Raw genomic sequence first — 18388 nt, 5'->3', positions numbered from 1 at the left:
GTATACGTTTCATCCACAGTCTCAATGTAATGCTACGCTATAGATCCGTTGAATGAATCCCTACCTAATCCCATATGAGAGATGGCCTCCAGCTTTCTGTGGGAAGAGGCCTGAGCAATGGCTTCTGGGAGCTCCAAAGGGAAAGGCAGCACATCTCTGGAGACAACACACACACATAGTTATTTCAGATCAAATGATATGGTGGTTCCCAAGACATAGTGGGCTAGAACATGTGGGTGCCCTGTTTTTTAATGGGAGTGCCATTACAGAGTATTTTTAGTCAGTCGACAAAACAGACCAAAGCAGTGGCAGTGTTATTGACAGGTACATGGGTGCAAAGGTAGTGCTAATCACCTGCTGATGCAGTAGAAGGCCACCAATCGGCAGAGGTCTGGGAAGCTGAGGGCGGAGCTCTCCAGGGCGAAGGCTGGTGATAGGACAGAGAGTTTAAAACGAATCACAGCCTTGTAACATTTGGCAGCATTCTTCACTGTTCATGTGTTTCATTGTTAGTTTAGGAGGAGTGTTTCTTAACTCCAGTCCTCGAGTACCCTCAACAGTACACATGTTTACTGTAGCCCCGGACAAGCACACCTGATTCAACTAATCATCAAGCCCTTGATGAGTTGAATCAGGAGCGTTTGTCCTGGGCTAAAATCAAAACGTGTGCTGTTGGAAGTACTTCAGGACCGGAGTTTAGTGTGTGTGTTGACTTTGATGTGCACATGGTACTCACTTGAGTCCTCCTCACATATGAGACACTCCTTGATGGAGGACGCTGCCCTGTCAGCTGTCACTCGGACACACAACATCTTCCTCTGGCTGGAGCTGCATTTACGCACCAGGAACGTCTACAGGAGCCATCCATAAACATTGGCAAAGAGAACAATAATTATGTACCTAATCAAAAATGCCTTTATTTGTATGGCACGTTCAATGGAAACAAAGATTTTAAAACTCACAATGCGTTTCGGCTGCATGGCGTTACATTTTGTTCCCATTGAACATGCCATACAAATAAAGGCATTTGAATTAATTACATGAAGAGTGCCTTGGACCTCCTTTCTTTTTGATGACCAATTTATGATTTTTTTACCAATGAGAACCTTCTGTTTCCAAAGACCTACTATTGTGTAGATTAGCAGCGCTTCCCTTCCTCCGTTTTTACTACACATAATGACGTACCGTTAAACAAGTACTGTTGTAAATGTTCGATAAGTGCTGTCAATAGTAAGTAAGTAACAGTAAGTCATGGCTGAAGTTGGATTTTATGAGGGTGCTTTGTGAACTGTACAGTAAGTTCCTGAGTATCTTGCATACTACTCCATTGGAAAGCTGTACTAAATTGAACAGATGCGGTTCACCTGAGAGTGAGGGATAGTTCATTAATTGATGGAATGATCGGATTGGCTCTCCTCACCCCGACAGGTTCTCTGAGCAAGATGTAGAGGGCGGAGTCAGCGTTGATTGACAGCTGCAGCCAGATAGGGTGTGTGTGGAGGAGGCGGTCCAACACACTGAAACTCCTCTGGGTGCCCAGGTCCCCCTGCATCTAAATAGAACACAGGAAGGGTTTTATGTATCTCTCTTGTTTTCCCCTCTCTCTCTCAAAACTGCAGGGTGGATGTCACAGTGGTGACATTGTGTGGGCTGCCGAAGAGCATTGCGAGCGTAGCAGCAGATGGTTGCCTTGGTTACCGAGGTCTACACATCCTACCAGGCATTCCCGCTCAGTAACAGCACCCCTCTCTTCCAACATGCGGAGATAGACACACACACACACACACACACACACACACACACACACACATACACAACACGCACAAGCGCACACAAACACACAAAACACCAACAAAACAAACCCCTCCAGGAGTGCATGGAAGCTACTGACAAGGTGAAGAGTCTTTGGTATATTTCTAGAAAGTACTGTGACTTTCCACTGTTGCAAGTGTATTTATACCCTTTGTTTTATTGGCAATTCCTCTCTACTGGTAAACACAACATCCTCATCCCTCGCATCCTAGAGAAAGGTGAGATGTAGTTCTGAACAGGAAGGAGCCTTTTGTTATTGTTTTCTTTGATGACTCGATGATGATAACATTAGTCATTATAGGAGTCAGCCACGTAGGAGAAATCACTTAGAAACAAGGAGGATAACACGTTCATGTTGTCTAATTACTACAGCGCAGCAGATTTAACACTTCAAAACCCTTCTCGTCATTTTCTGTGTGAGAGAAAATATTTTCCAGTACGAATAAGTCTCATAATGCAATAAACACCATTATCAGCCAGAGTCATAATTGAGAAAACTCTCAGTCTCTATATTATCATTCAATCTGAAGGGCTCAATTCCCTGGTCTTTACAAACTGATTTAACATGGTGATATAGTAACACAAGTGACACACATCCTGTGTCCTCTATGACTAACATAAACAACCTCCCACCTCAAGTGAGTGTGAAGGGCAGTGTAGGGGTCAACCATACCACCCAAAGCAAGGCCGACACACACACACACACACACACACACAACGCCAAAGGCGAGAGAAAAACCATGCTGGTTACTTCCAGGTCACACTTACATAAAACACAACACGGCCCCCCGCCCCTCCACACACACACGTAATGCCCAGAGAGGGAGAGAGGGAGTAAGGGAAGAGAGAAAGAGAGAAAGATGGAGAGGCTCATATGCAATATCCTAAATCTACGAGTAGGATGTAATTGATTTGCGTTGTTTGCTATGTATTCTTACAGACTTGAAAAGGTAAACATGTATTATGGTCTTAAAAGAAAAATCCACTCAAAAAACTATATATATTATATATATCTTTTTTTTTCATTAGTCCACTTAATATATTCCAAAAATGTTTTGCATGCCAGCTGTCAAGTGAGGTGGCACACAATTGGCCCATCATATGATGCAAAGTACATCATCATGATGATGTGGCAAGTGACACTTAGTGACAATCCTATTTCTTGACAACTTGACTGCTGACATGCAAAACATTTTGGGACTGTATAAAAAATAGCTAAATATATATTTTTCCTTTAATAGGTCAACTACCGCCTCCCGAGCGGTGCAGCGGTCTAAGGCACTGCATCGCAATGCTTGAGGCATCATTACAAAGCGAGTGAGGCTTGGCTGGGTTGTGTTTCGGGGAACGCATGGCTCTCGACCATCGCCTCTCCCGAGTCTGTATGGGAGTTGCAGCGATAGGACAAGCCTAACTACCCTTGGATATCACAAAATTGGGGAGAAAAAAGGGTCAAATAAATAAATAATAATAATACATAAAATACAAAAATATAAATAAATAAGGAAACTGCCCTGCGAAAAACACATTTTCGCATCGATATGAGTCAGAAACATGTATTACAAAGTGTAATTAGGATAATCTTGTCCAAAACTGTGGTAACTATTGAGGCTACCTACTACTTATTAAACAAAGTAAATGAGCTAAATGTACTTAGAAAAGAGACACATAAACCCATAATATATTTATCTGGTACTGTTAATCCCAATTTGAAATGTTCCCTAACTCCGCCTCCAACTGACAGAGCAGCAATTTAACATTTTCTTCAGATGAAAGAGAAGAACAGCTGTCAGCGCCAAAAATCTTTCTCGTGGATAATGGCATTTTATTTAATTATATAATCGTAACATTTATTTAAAATGTGTTTTTCCTATTGCGGGTGACAGAGGAAGAAGGTATTCTCCTTAACTGCCTACAAGCAAGAGTTTTCACTGAGCTAGCTAACACAACTACTTAGCTAGCTAGCTCCTTTAGCTTGCCACCACAATATACAGAGTGACTGAACAAGGTAAGAATTATTTTGGATATTAAAGCTCTGAATTAATAAGCCATGTATGTGTTAGATATACAGTTGAAGTGGGAAGTTTACATACACTTAGGTTGGAGTCATTAAAACTCGTTTTTCAACCACTCCACAAATTTCGTATAAAAAAACTATAGTTTTGGCAAGTCGGTTAGGACATCTACTTTGTGCATGACAAGTAATTTTTCCAACAATTGTTTACAGACAGATTATCTGATGAAACAAAAATAGAACTGTTTGGCCATAATGACCATCGTTATGTTTGGAGGAAAAAGGGGGATGCTTGAAAGCCGAAGAACACCATCACAACCGTGAAGCACGGGGGTGGCAGCATCATGTTGTGGAGGTGCTTTGCTGCAGGAGGGACTGGTGCACTTCACAAAATAGATGGTGTCATGACGAAGGAATATTATGTGGATATATTGAAGCAACATCTCAAGACATCAGTCAGGAAATTAAAGCTTGGTCGCAAATGGGTCTTCCAAATGGACAATGACCCCAAGCATACTTCCAAAGTTGTGGCAAAATGGTTTAAGGACAACAAAGGCAAGGTACTGGAGAGGCCATCACAAAGCCCTGACCTCAGTCCTATAGAAAATTTGAAGGCAGAACTGAAAAAGCATGCGTGAGCAAAGAGGCCTACAAAAATCTGACTCAGTTACACCAGCTCTGTCAGGAGGAATGGGCCAAAATTCACCCAACTTATTGTGGGAAGCTTGTAGAAGGCTACCTGAAACGTTTGACCCAAGTTAAACAATTTAAAGGCAATGCTACCAAATACTAATTGAATGTATGTAAACTTCTGACCCACTGGAAATGTGATGAAATAAATAAAAGCTGAAATATATAATTCTCTCTACTATTATTCTGACATTTCACATTCTTAAAATAAAGTGGTGATCCTAACTGACCTAAGACAGGGAATCTTTACTAGTATTAAATGTCAGGAATTGTGAAAAACTGAGTTTAAACGTATTTGGCTAAGGGGAATGTAACCTTCCGACTTCAACTGTAATTGAATTGCCAAATCTAGCTAGTTAATGTTAAATGTTGCTTACCAAGGAATGTGTTGGAACCTCAACTGCCTATGGACAGACACCAGCCAATGTAAGTTAGTCCTTTGTATAATTTAGCTAGCTAGTTTCTGAACATGAATTGCCTGGCTACCCAAACTCCTTGCTCCGGCCAAACGTTACACCACGCCTACAGACGTTAGTTTCTTTTCCGCAATGAGTCTGGATCTGAGAACATCCTTGATGATTTCTGTATTGGAAATAATTCTAGACCGTCTGATCAGGCCCAGAAACGGATCGTTTGGGCTAGAGCGAGAACACAGCAACGTTTAGAAAATTTGTCATTGGCTTTGATACTTTGATTGGTAACAGACGATCCAATTGCTGATGACTTTGTTTTGTACAACATCCCTCATTTTGACGTAACCACAAACAACTTAAAATATATCAGTTTCTGACTGAAGTATGCGAACGATAAGAGCAGTGGAAGAATTCTGTTTGAGTCATCAGGCAAGAACAGTCATCCCTTATTCTTCATATTGTGTGGAATTGTTTCCCTGACTCTTTGTCTCTGCATTATCCACAGGGCAACTGTCAACTTGTGAGTCTGAAAATGGACATTGGAGGTTAAGGAATCTGCATTGTAAGTATGAATTTGATGTTCATGAACATTTGTCACGACCTGATTAGGTTGGGCAACCTGATTTGGCCGGGGTGCATTGTAGTTAAGCCTTACCTACCCTAACCCTTTTCCTAACCTTAACATAATTATCCTAACCTGCCATGTAAATTCACCTAATCTGGCACGCTAATTCACCCAACCTACTATGTTAATTATCCATTCCCTGCCAATTTGGTTTTCCTAACCTGTAATTCACCTAACCTGCCACTGGGGCATACGGAACCTTTGCTAACAGTGGAGCCCAACCAAATCAGGTAGCCCGACCTCATTGGGTCCCGACCACACATTAACCCCTAATTCTTCATCTTGTGTGGATTTTATTTTCAGTGACTGTCACATTATCCTCAGGATTGCTGTCAACTTGTTTTTAAAGAGCCTATTTTCAAATACAGATAAGTGCACAGAGGTCATTTGTACATCGTATTTTATTTTTCAGATGCGACCTTTCAGTGACTTTATGAGCTCACAAAGGGGAATTTATTTTCCCATTCTTTCTTGTTTTGTGTTGTGTGCTTTAATAATTAATAACTTACATTTCTTGCACATATATCACAAGATATTATGAACTATGCATTACTCATATATAAAATATGTATTATTCATATAAATATATTGACCATAAATAATCATGTATACTGTTAAATATATTTTAAACGAATACATGTAAATATATGGATAGCACATGTATGTAAAATGCATACTACCACATAAAAAAACCCAGCTAAAATCGAATATGTGGACATATGAGTAACACATGTATTTAGATATACAGTACTTATTTAAAAATATTAGTACATATTACATAAATAGATTTTAAATATATGTTATTATATTAGGCTTTGGTATGGGTAGCTTCTACTTGGGCTGTCAACATCAAACCTGAGACTGGTGTGCTGTTGGTAAGTAACAACGTTTTTTTTATAGCTAGCTACGTCATTAATTGGATAGGCTATGCCACTATGACACTAGGATATGATACTGTGATGTAACTAGGTAAATACAGTGCCTTCAGAAAGTATTCAGACACCTTGACTTTTTCCACATTGTTACATTACAGCCTTATTATAAAATGGATTAAATCAAATTTAATCTACAGAAATATATACACAATACCCCATAATGACAAGGCAAAAACAGATGTACATTTAAAAAAAAAACTTTATTTACATAAGTATTCAGGCCCATTTACCATGAGACTTGAAGTTGAGCTCAGATGCATCCTGTTTCCATTGATTATCCTTGAGATGTTTCTACAACTTGGATTCCACCTGTGGTAAGTTCAATAGTTTGCACAGGCACACACCTGTATATATAATGTCCCACAGTTGACAGTGCATGTCAGAGCAAAAACAAAGCCATGAAGTCTAAGGAATTGTCCGTAGAGCTCCGAGACAGTATTGTGTTGAGGCACAGATCAGGGGAAGGGTACCAAAAAATGTCTGCAGCATTGCAGGTCCCACACATTTTCTATAGGATTGAGGACAGGGCTTTGTGATGGCCACGCCAATACCTTGACTTTGTTGTCCTTAAACAATTTTGCCACAACTTTGGAAGTATGCTTGTGGTCATTGTCTATTTGGAAGATCCATTTGCGACCAAGCTTTAGCTTCCTGACTGATGTCTTGAGATGTTGTTTCAATATATCCACATTATTTTCCTTCCTCATGTTGCCATCTATTTTGTGAAGTGCACCAGTCCCTCCTGCAGCAAAGCACCCCCACAATGTGATGCTGCCACCCTCACAATGTGATGCTGCCACCCCCGTGCTTCACGGTTGTGATGGTGTTCTTCAGCTTGCAAGCCTCCCCCTTTTTCCTCCAAACGTAACTATGGTCATTATGGCCAAACAGCTCTATTTTTGTTTCATCAGACCAGAGGACATTTCTCCAAAAAGTATGATCTTTGTCCCCATGTGTAGTTGAAAACCGTAGTCTGGCTTTTTTTATGGCGGTTTTGGAGCAGTGGCTTCTTCCTTGCTGAGCGGACTTTCAGGTTATGTTGATATAGGACTCTGTGGATATAGATACTTTTGTACCTGTTTCCTCCAGCATCTTCAGAAGGTCCTTTGCTGTTGTTCTGGGATTGATTTGCACATTTCGCACCAAAGTACATTCATCTCTAGGAGACAGAACGCTTCTCCTTCCTGAGCGGTATGACGGCTGCGTGGTTCCATGGTGTTTATACTTGCGTAATATTGTTTGTACAGATGAACATGGTACCTTCAGGCGTTTGGAAATTGCCCCCAAGGATGAACCAGACTTGTGGAAGTCCACCATTTTTTTCTGAGGTCTTGGCTGATTTCTTTTGGTTTTCCAATGATGTCAAGCAAAGAGGCACTGAGTTTGAAGGTAGGCCTTGAAATACATCCACAGGTACACCTCCAATTGACTCAAATTATGTCAATTAGCCTATCAGAAGCTTCTAAAGCCATGAAATAATTTTCTGGAATTTTCCAAGGCACAGTCAACTTAGTGTATGTAAACTTCTGACCCACTGGAATTGTGATACAGTTAATTATAAGTGAAATAATCTCTGTAAATTGTTGGAAAAATGACTTGTGTCATGCACAAAGTAAATGTACTAACCGACTTGCCAAAACTATAGTTTGTTAACAAGAAATTTGTGGAGTGGCTGAAAAACGAGTTTTAAGACTCCAACCTAAATATATGTAAACTTCCGACTTCAACTGTATATACAGTATTTTATACCATCTATTGCATCTTGCCTATGCCACTCGGTCATTGCTCATCCATATATTTATATGTACATATTCTTATTCCATCCTTTTACTTAGATTTGTGTGTATTAGGTAGTTGTTGTGGAATTGTTAGATTACTTGTTGATATTGCTGCACTGTCGGAACTAGAAGCACAAGGCACTTCGCTACACTCGCAATAACATCTGCTAACGTTGTGTATGTGACCAATAAAATGTTATTTGATTAATTCGGTTATAACCATTATTATAAGCCGTCTTCCCCTCAGCAACCTCCAATGCTGTATTTAAGATTTTTTGTGTGTCCCTGATTTCACTTTCCACCCTGTTAGTTTGCAGTAATACCCCTTTAAAAAACAGCCCCTTCCCACATTGACATCCCATTCAGGAAATGTCAATCATGTTTTGGGGCGAGAAAACAACAGCGCAAAGCCAAGTAAGTATCAATACTTGTTTTTTTCTATATTTTAATGTTTCATGATGTTTGTCAGTATGCCTGTTAATGGAATTAAAAATTAGAATTAATGATAAAGTAGACATGTGTAGATAGTCAAGGGAAGCAGCAGGTCGAGGGTTAACTACCTGGCTATCTGAATCCCAGAAAAGAAGGTAAGAAGGCAAGCGTAGAGAAAGGGTGAGAGAAAGTTACAAGAAGGATATCAGCAGGGGAAAAAAAGGATGTGTGTGTGAGACCTAATAACTTATCAAAAGTCATAATAGTAATTGTTCCTAAATGCTGAGTAGGAGATAGAAAGAGTGACAAGGGCCAAGAGAGGAAATGAAAAGAGAAGGTAAGGGGACATACAGGGAAAAAAAGAGAGGCAGAGACAACGAGAGAGAGAGAGAGAGTAAGGAGAATCCTCGCTGGGAAACACTTGGACCTTTAAATTAGGGCTATTTTCTGGGAATTATCTCGGTAGTACGTGCCGGAGTGTATGACTACAGACAATTATAATAATAGTGTTATTTGCGTGTCCATCATTTCAATAGTGTTGGTGGTCCAGGGGTTGAATTCTTGCCACCAACGTGGGAGAATCAGGTTCATATCTCAGCCTATGCACCAATAGACTAAAATTCATTCTGATTGTAATTTAAATATTGATATGTTTTGCCGGGAGAGATACGGTTGTTAGTGTTTGTTTAAGATATAAACTGAACGTTTTAATAGCTGGTTTAGGTTAAATTGAAAGACTAATTCATTCTAAATAATAGCGAGGCTATTTCGATGTAATACATTGTCTTGCCTAACTGATCTGCTGGAATAGCGTATTGAGAATGGGGTCGTATTTAAATTACTGTATCATAGAGAAGGGCAGTTACCTAAATTAAAGAAATTCTAAATAATAGCAGAGAGATAATGGCGATAGAGTGGTGCCCACCGAAATGTTTTTCATTCTTATGGATGGACTGACATACGTTATACATTTAGCGAAGTACATGGTACTTTTACATTTTTTTGACATTTCATAAGGGTGAAGCCAAAAGAGAAGAGAAAGTTGGAAAGTTTGGTTTTACTCTTACGATAGAATTAAAGCAGAACTCTGTTTGAGTAGGGGTTATGTTTTCGCCTGCGGGAAAGGATAGGTGAGTTGGTTTTTGGTTGAGAGGAATACAGGTCGGAATAGTTAAAACCTTTACGATTCGTGATAGTTTTGATTATTGATTCTTGGTTGGATTGTTTAGGTAACACCCGTGCATTGGAACAGAAATTTAATGTATTCTAACATTATGATCTGTTTCCATTACGTGGAACAATGTCAGGTCAGTAAAGTGGATGCAGGTTGAGTTAATTTTATTTTGCAGGGATAGTGCATATTAATCACAGTTGTGGGTGTCTAATGGCAGGGTATTCATATCAAGCACTTCGAGAGACTGTTTGCAGACAGACCGAATGGGTTTTAATGTTGCAAAGCAAGCTTGGGCTAAACTAGTCAAGTAGTAGGGGAATTTCATAGATTTGAAGAAAGTATTGTATCCAAGGGTAGCGCATGTTCAATTAAGTACATACAGTGGGGCAAAAAAGTATTTAGTCAGCCACCAATTGTGCAAGTTCTCCCACTTAAAAATATGAGAGAGGCCTGTAATTTTCATCATATGTACACTTCAACTATGACAGACAAAATGAGAAAAAAAATCCAGAAAATCACATTGTAGGATTTTTAATGAATTTATTTGCAAAATATGGTGGAAAATAAGTATTTGGTCACCTACAAACAAGCAAGATTTCTGGCTCTCACAGACCTGTAACTTCTTCTTTAAGAGGCTCCTCTGTCCTCCACTCGTTACCTGTATTAATGGAACCTGTTTGAACTTGTTATCAGTATAAAAGACACCTGTCCACAACCTCAAACAGTCACACTCCAAACTCCACTATGGCCAAGACCAAAGAGCTGTCAAAGGACACCAGACACAAAATTGTAGACCTGCGCCAGGCTGGGAAGACTGAATCTGCAATAGGTAAGCAGCTTGGTTTGAAGAACTCAACTGTGGGAGCAATTATTAGGAAATGGAAGACATACAAGACCACTGATAATCTCCCTCGGTCTGGGGCTCCACACAAGAGCTCACCCCGTGGGGTCAAAATGATCACAAGAACAGTGAGCAAAAATCCTAGAACCACACGGGGGGACCTAGTGAATAACCTGCAGAGAGCTGGGACCAAAGTAACAAAGCCTACCATCAGTAACACACTACGCCGACAGGGACTCAAATCCTGCAGTGCCAGACGTGTCCCCCTGCTTAAGCCAGTACATGTCCAGGCCCATCTGAAGTTTGCTAGAGAGCATTTGGATGATCCAGAAGAAGATTGGGAGAATGTCATATGGTCAGATGAAACCAAAATATAACTTTTTGGTAAAAACTCAACTCGTCGTGTTTGGAGGACAAAGAATGCTGAGTTGCATCCAAAGAACACCATACCTACTGTGAAGCATGGGGGTGGAAACATGCTTTGGGGCTGTTTTTCTGCAAAGGGACCAGGACGACTGATCCGTGTAAAGGAAAGAATGAATGGGGCCATGTATCGTGAGATTTTGAGTGAAAACCTCCTTCCATCAGCAAGGGCATTGAAGATGAAACGTGGCTGGGTCTTTCAGCATGACAATGATCCCAAACACACTGCCCGGGCAACGAAGGAGTGGCTTCGTAAGAAGCATTTCAAGGTCCTGGAGTGGCCAGCCTAACCAGTCTCCAGATCTAAACCCCATAGAAAATCTTAGAAATAGAAAAACGTTTGACCTCTGTCATTGCCAACAAAGGGTATATAACAAAGTATTTTGTTTTGTTATTGACTTTTGTTATTGACCAAATACTTATTTTCCACCATAATTTGCAAATAAATTCATTAAAAATCCTACAATGTGATTTTCTGGATTTTTTCCCTTAATTTTGTCTGTCATAGTCGAAGTGTACCTATGATGAAAATTACAGGCCTCTCTCATCTTTTTAAGTGGGAGAACTTGCACAATTGGGGGATGACTAAATACTTTTTTTGCCCCACTGTATAACCATTGAGGAAATGTAAAACTAATGATTAGAGGGAGTACAATGGAATTATCAATATCATTAGGTTTTGTTTGTAGTCAACGCTTGGGTTTCTGAATCGGGGTAGTATGATGAATGCTGACCAAGTGGTGTTTCTGGGAAAAGGAGTGCTTCATTGTCTTTCTTTGGAATGTTTTCTGGGGGCTGTAATCTTGAAGGGAGCGAGTTAGATAGAGGCATGTTTCTACCAAATTGAAAAGGCCTGGAAATGTTTTGTTTGTTTTTAGCCTTTGGGTTTGAGAAGATTTCCATGTTTCCTAGAGACAATATCTTAAAGGGGTACACACACATATGGAATATTAGAAGTTTATTTTCTGAGTTTTAATTAAACACGTGCATTCTTTTGGTAAAATAATGTTCTGGGAACCTGGATTACAACGTAGAAAATGTTTGATGTTTTTTTTTTTTGTCGAATATAGTAAGAAACATTACTGTGAAAGGGTGGTATGACTTTTGACCTCTATCATGGCTTACCTTTGTTGTCTGAATTTAAGGTAATTTGTACTACTGATTTTAAGGTGGCTTAAGTAATGTTTAGAAAGCTAGCAAAGTTTTATTTTCCTTTAGGTAGTCGGCTGTTGTTGTATGCAGTGTAAGAAATTTGACACTTAGAGATTATTACCATAGACCTGTTGATTTTTCAAAAAATCCATGAGTTCAGACAGGGAGACATTTAGTCAATATTTGGAAACAACCCACATTTGATACTGACTGTTATAAGAAAGAGAGACAGGCAGATAAAAGGAAAGGCAGACAGAGAAGCCCCCCCTCCCGCACTACTGAGACCTTGAGGGTTGGGGAGTAGCATGAGGAAAGAAGATAGAAGTGACACAGAATGGGTAGATAACAGTTACTGAGTGGAGACAAAAGGGGAATGAAAGCTTTGTTTGTTTCAGGAACTAAGGTATTAGACACTGAACCATTGCCTAGAAATGATTCTGCACAACAGGCCGAAATAGTAGCATTGACGAGTGCCTGCCAAATAAGATAGGGGAGAAAGGTGAATATTTACACAGACAAGCACATAGGCATTTAAAACCATACGAAGTAGCACAGATAAATCTTAAAGAAGATAAGACACTTGACAGAGAATTGTTACAGGATAGCCAAGAACGAACGCCCCAGGGAGAATTGGACATGTGGAAAATGAAAGGGACGATCCTACAAGATAATGTCAGACATAAGGATAATTTACTAATCTTACCTAAGTAATTGTTTAGATGTGCGGCAAATTGATACATGGGCAGAGCCATGTATCAACAGGTTAGGACACACTTTGGGGCCTATTGGATAATAAAAAACATTTTTGTTTTGTAAACAGGAAGTGAGAGTGGAGATAGGGAAGGATGTCTCAGTTGAGTTCTATGTAGACCAAATGGGGTCTCTGACCCCTTGGCAGTCTAGAACTATGAGCCTTTATGGAAGATATCTGTGCAGGTCCCTGTGTAGTTCATGGAAACAGGTCATAGCTCACACCGAGAGAGAGGGCTATATAAATCTACATACCCAGTATGGAAGAAGATGGAGTATAGTGAAGGTGAGGGTTTTTGACTGTAATCCAGAGCGAGGGAAGTATTGCATAAAGGCACGAATTACCATTAATAACGTAAAGAAAGAGAATCTCGGGTTATGGTATGTTGGTTTTGATCAGGTTTCGGTTGACACCATAGTACCATTCCGGGTAGAAGAGGTTAGGGCCGGTGATAGTTCTACAGTCAGACAGAATACAAGCAGAGCCCCTGACAAAACAGATCCTGGCCGTGGAGTCGTCCAGAGACAAGGACCGGTGCAGATAGTCCAGACGAAAGATCTTAAGGAAGTGATTGAGATGGAAACTGGTTATGGGGATTCCAAGTATACAGCCAGATCAGTAGCGAAAGAAGAATGTTATGCTTGCGCCACAGCAAAACCTCAGTTGACAACCATCCCCTTTCCACTTATCTGTATCCCCATGTGCCCATTACATCCAGACGTCCCCCTTTCACAGTTACAGGAGGAAATTATTATTGTATGGCTCGATACATCACACACGGATGGCATGTGGGGGAAGTAAGAACATGCAGTAGGACAGAGAATGTTACAACCGACAAGACAATGAGGGACCTGGGTGGTTGAGTTCCGAGGACTTTAGTAAGATAAAAAGGCCTTAGAGCGGATGTCTGGTGGTTGTGTGGAGGTATGAAGCTGTGGCCTAACCTGCCTACAAATTGGACCGGTATTTGTGCACTAGCGCAGTTAGGCATGCCCTTCACCCTTATCCAACACAAAGAGAATTCGGGGGTGGATAATTCTCTAACAAATTGGTTTGACAGTATGTTTGGGAAATGGAAAAATGTCGTAATCACTGTGTTGTGGGCAACTTTCACCTGTATGAGTGTTTTGGTTCTGTGTGGTTGTTGTTTGGTCCCCTGTGTGAGAGGTTTGATTACCAGGACTGGAGAGGTCAATGACGCAACAGGTGGTGAGGTACGGACCGATTCCGAGCTCCGGCCAGTGGGATGACGAATACAAGCCTCCAAGCCTAGGAGATGGCTCCGTTTCTTTTAACTATTAGGAGCCCATGTTGGATGAGACTATTTTTAATGTTTAAGACTGTTTTTTTAATGAAGATTGTAATAAAAATCCTAACAGGAAGCGTTATGATTGGATGTTGGTCTATAACAGTCATTGATGAATATCGAATGTACATACATGTATTGGTTTGAATTATTCTTGTGTAGCATTTATGTTTCCATATAGTATTTGAGGTATCAGTGTGTATTATTTAGTCATTAAGGGTGGATTGTTAATGGAATTTATATGTTTAAATGAATGATTAGAATATTCCACCCTGAAACCATATGATTGTATGAAATTGATTAGGATCATACAATTATTATTAATGATGTGTGTAGTTTTAGTCAGAATTAGGGTAAAACAATATCTCTGTACAAAATGACTTTATAGTATCTTAAACACAGACTGTCTGAGCAAAATTTGGTGCCGACCTTGGCTGGGGGCCACTGAGAGATTTGGGAGAGGGCAGGGAGTATTTCTCACGGCATCCCTGATCTTGGGGGAGGACAGGGAGTGCTTCTCACGGTCTTCATAATCTATGTCGGTTGGGTAGGGAGACAGTATGTGAACAGGATACCTTCTGTTTGTGTGTGAAAGTATGTGCGTAAGGAGCTAGTATAAAATGAATGGTTTTGTACAATGAAGCAGCGCTCTCGTTAATAAACATTTTGACTATTTTAGCTGGGCCTCTGTCTGTTTAATTCAACCAGTATCTTACAAATTCTGGGTTGCAGACCGAGTAGTTTAATTGAATTAGGTTATGAACATTGAGAACATCATTCCCGTAACAATGTCTCACTCTAATATTTCTGCCCTGTCAGGCTACATTAGATGAACATGTTATTCAATTTTAGAATTTCAAAATATGTTTGACAGAAAAGTACAAAATGATCAGCGTTAACAATTATGCTAGCGGGATCTTGATCACTCACAATGCTATGGCTAACTTAGCCTCCAAATTAGAACCCTGTTAAGTTCCATATTAGGGATATGCATGCATCTAACAGGGTGGAAATTTAGTCAAAAAAGCTAGAAAATGAATTACTTATGTCAATATTTATATAATACATATATATTTAGATACATTTGTTTCTAATTACATTACAATGAATAGGACTACTGACATATGTGATATATGTCATTGCAATGTATATGAAATTATAATAATTAAATTGTAATGTAATTAGCAACTATATATGTGTGTATCACAGCCGGCTGGTGGCACCTTAATTGGGGAGGACAGGCTCATAGTAATAGCTAGAACAGAATAAATGGAATGGTATTGAACACATCAAACATGTTTTCGATGTGGTTGATACCATTCCATTCACTCTATTCCAACCATTATTGTGAGCCGCCCTCCGCTCAGCAGCCTCCTGTGTGTGTGTGTGTGTGTTATAAGATATTAAAACGGTTACATGCATTTGTTAGGGAATGGCATCATCGCTCAGGGCTCCTGAAATGCAGCGGTGTTACCGAGCACACCGTGATGCAGACCCAGGGAAAATACTAAAGTATTTTGAGAAAGAGAGACAGATGTCAGAGAAACAGGGAAAAGGAGGATAGCAGATGAGTCAGTGAGAGAGAGGTGTGTTAAGGGAAAAAAATGGAGAGAAGAAAAGGCCAGAAAGACTCAAAAGTGAATGCCATGCTGAGACATCATCCTGTCCATCCAACCATTAGAATATTCATTCTGTTGCACTCATCATTGGTCGAAACATTAGATCTAAATATTGCAACACCATAAAAGAAAAGAAGAGGCAGATGATTGCAAGAGTAACTAATGGGAACATAGTGAAGCAATACCGACTGCAAAGGCTCGCCCAGACTACTCTAGGTTTTTAAAAGAAGACGGCTGGATTGGATGGAGATCTTTGTACCTTTGTGTGGGCGAAGAGAAACCGCGCATCTGCTGAATCCGAGAAGGGATGATGTGAGTCGCATGACTACAGAGAAGAAACAAATGGTCACGCGAAACAAACAGAAAATGCAAAAAAAAAGTTTGCTGACAACCAAGGAAGAATCTACACAGGGGAAGGCTCGATCTCCTACTCTTTCTTTTGCACCTTCAGGCCATTTTGGGTTGCGGCACCAACGGGAAGCCTTTACATCCGTGGGTGTTTATCGTCCAAAAACTGCAGTGAAAGGCACAATGAAGATGCATCAAGTGATAAGTGTGTTGCCAGGTCACATCAAGTACAGAAACATAACCTGTTTCTGCCAAAGAGATGAGGGGTCATGGCCTGTCCCTGCTTTGAGTTAAAATAAACAACTCTAGAAGCTGTAGAGGCCCCAATATTCACTCTAGAAACTGCCGAGGCTCCAATATCAACTCTAGAAGCTGCCGAGGCTCCAATATCAACTCTAGAAGCTGCCGAGGCTCCAATATCAACGCTTGAAGCTGCCGAGGCCCCAATATCAACTCTAGAAGCTGCCGAGGCTCCAATATCCACTCTAGAAGCTGCCGAGGCCCCAATATCCACTCTAGAAGCTGCCGAGGCACCAATATCCACTCTAGAAGCTGCCGAGGCTCCAATATCCACTCTAAAAGCTGCCGAGGCCCCAATATCCACTCTAGAAGCTGCCGAGGCCCCAATATCCACTCTAGAAGCTGCCGAGGCACCAACATCCACTCTAGAAGCTGCAGAGGTGCCAACATCCACTCTAGAAGCTGCCGAGGCTCCAATATCCACTCTAGAAGCTGGAGATCTCCAATAACTCTAGAAGCTGGAGATCTCCAATATCCACTCTAGAAGCTGCCTAGGCTCCAATATCCACTCTAGAAGCTGCCGAAGGCTCCAATATCCACTCTAGAAGCTGCCGATCTCCAATATCAACTCTAGAAGCTGGAGATCTCCAATATCCACTCTAGAAGCTGCCGAGGCTCCAATATCCACTCTAGAAGCTGCCGAAGGATCCAATATCAACTCTAGAAGCTGCCGAGGCGACCAGAGGCCATTCACTCTCAGCATTTCTGTCAGTGGTATGTGGTGTGCTACGACAATGAGCCATACCCAGGAATCATAACAGATGTGGAGGAGGATAACATCCAGGTGCATGCACCATAATGGAATAAAACATATATTCTGGCCAAGCCAACGCGACGACATCAGCTGGTTCTCTGACCACCAGGTAGTATGCCTGATCCCAGCGCCACAGGCACTTAATAAAAGGTCTGTACAAATGGAAAAGTGTACTTGGAGGACCACTTTGGAAACAATTGAGCTACAACTGGAGCAAAGGGACTTGCAGTATGTGGAGGAGTGGAGAAAAGGCGAGAGAGGGGTGATGTGGAAAGGGTTTCGGAAGGGAGTGAAGTGGCAAGGAGGTGAGAGGGAAGAAGTGGGGAACTTTTTAAAGGTTAATGTATCTTTTTATGTATGACATATTTTATAAATGCTGTTGAAAACTTTTTGAATAACCATTTTATTAAGCTTGAACCGTGGAGTTTGAATTTTTTAGCAAAATGAGTAGTGTCATTCAACTTTAACTAACAGTGATTTTCAAAAAGATTCCAATTGTTTTACATCTAGCTATGTTGTTCTAATACACGTGTTTTAATAATCTGTTTTTATGTTGTTTTACAAACTTAGGTTGACAATGTTTTTAAAAAGACAAAACATTTAACTGAAATTAAATAAATAGAAAGTTGTTCTAATTATAAATGTAATGTTTTTTTGTTTTTTTTTACCATTTCACAGATTTCAAAGTTCATAAAATGGCTGGGTGGCTGTCCACCCTGTTATGCTTTATCCCACCCTGTTAGGTCAGTCATTTAAAATCATAATTGAACAATACCATCAAATGTTATGCATATCTTTGTGGTAATTTGTAGAGATAGAAGGGGTCAACTACATATGCAAAAATATTGACCAAATTCTGTTACAAAAAAATGTGATGCACATGAAGCAAGCCCAGGTTCTGAAAATAACATGTTTTGCTCAATAATCATTGATTTATAATTATTTGAAGAAAATAAATTAACGGAATAAAGTAAGGGACATTTGATGTCTTAGAAAATCTAACTCTAGATATATACATGCA

The 18388-nt window shown here is 40.2% G+C and overlaps 1 protein-coding gene across 1 annotated transcript in view; it reads right to left on the bottom strand.

Annotated features, from left to right (window-relative positions):
* The window catches only part of rin1b (Ras and Rab interactor 1b), a 41638-nt gene that overhangs the window by 13992 nt on the left and 9258 nt on the right, over positions 1-18388 (bottom strand). The window contains exons 2-5 of the mRNA XM_036957880.2: positions 1421-1552; positions 737-851; positions 355-427; positions 65-156 (exon numbers count right to left, since the gene is read on the bottom strand). Of these exons, the coding sequence (XP_036813775.1) occupies positions 65-156; positions 355-427; positions 737-851; positions 1421-1552 (412 nt within the window). The remainder of the gene's footprint in view (positions 1-64; positions 157-354; positions 428-736; positions 852-1420; positions 1553-18388) is intronic.

The sequence above is a fragment of the Oncorhynchus mykiss genome, chromosome 21 (assembly GCF_057628025.1).
Source record: "Oncorhynchus mykiss isolate SJ-2025 chromosome 21, ASM5762802v1, whole genome shotgun sequence".
Lineage (NCBI taxonomy): Eukaryota > Metazoa > Chordata > Actinopteri > Salmoniformes > Salmonidae > Oncorhynchus > Oncorhynchus mykiss.
Note: the sequence above shows the minus strand (reverse complement) of the source record. Positions and strands in the feature narration are given on the sequence as shown.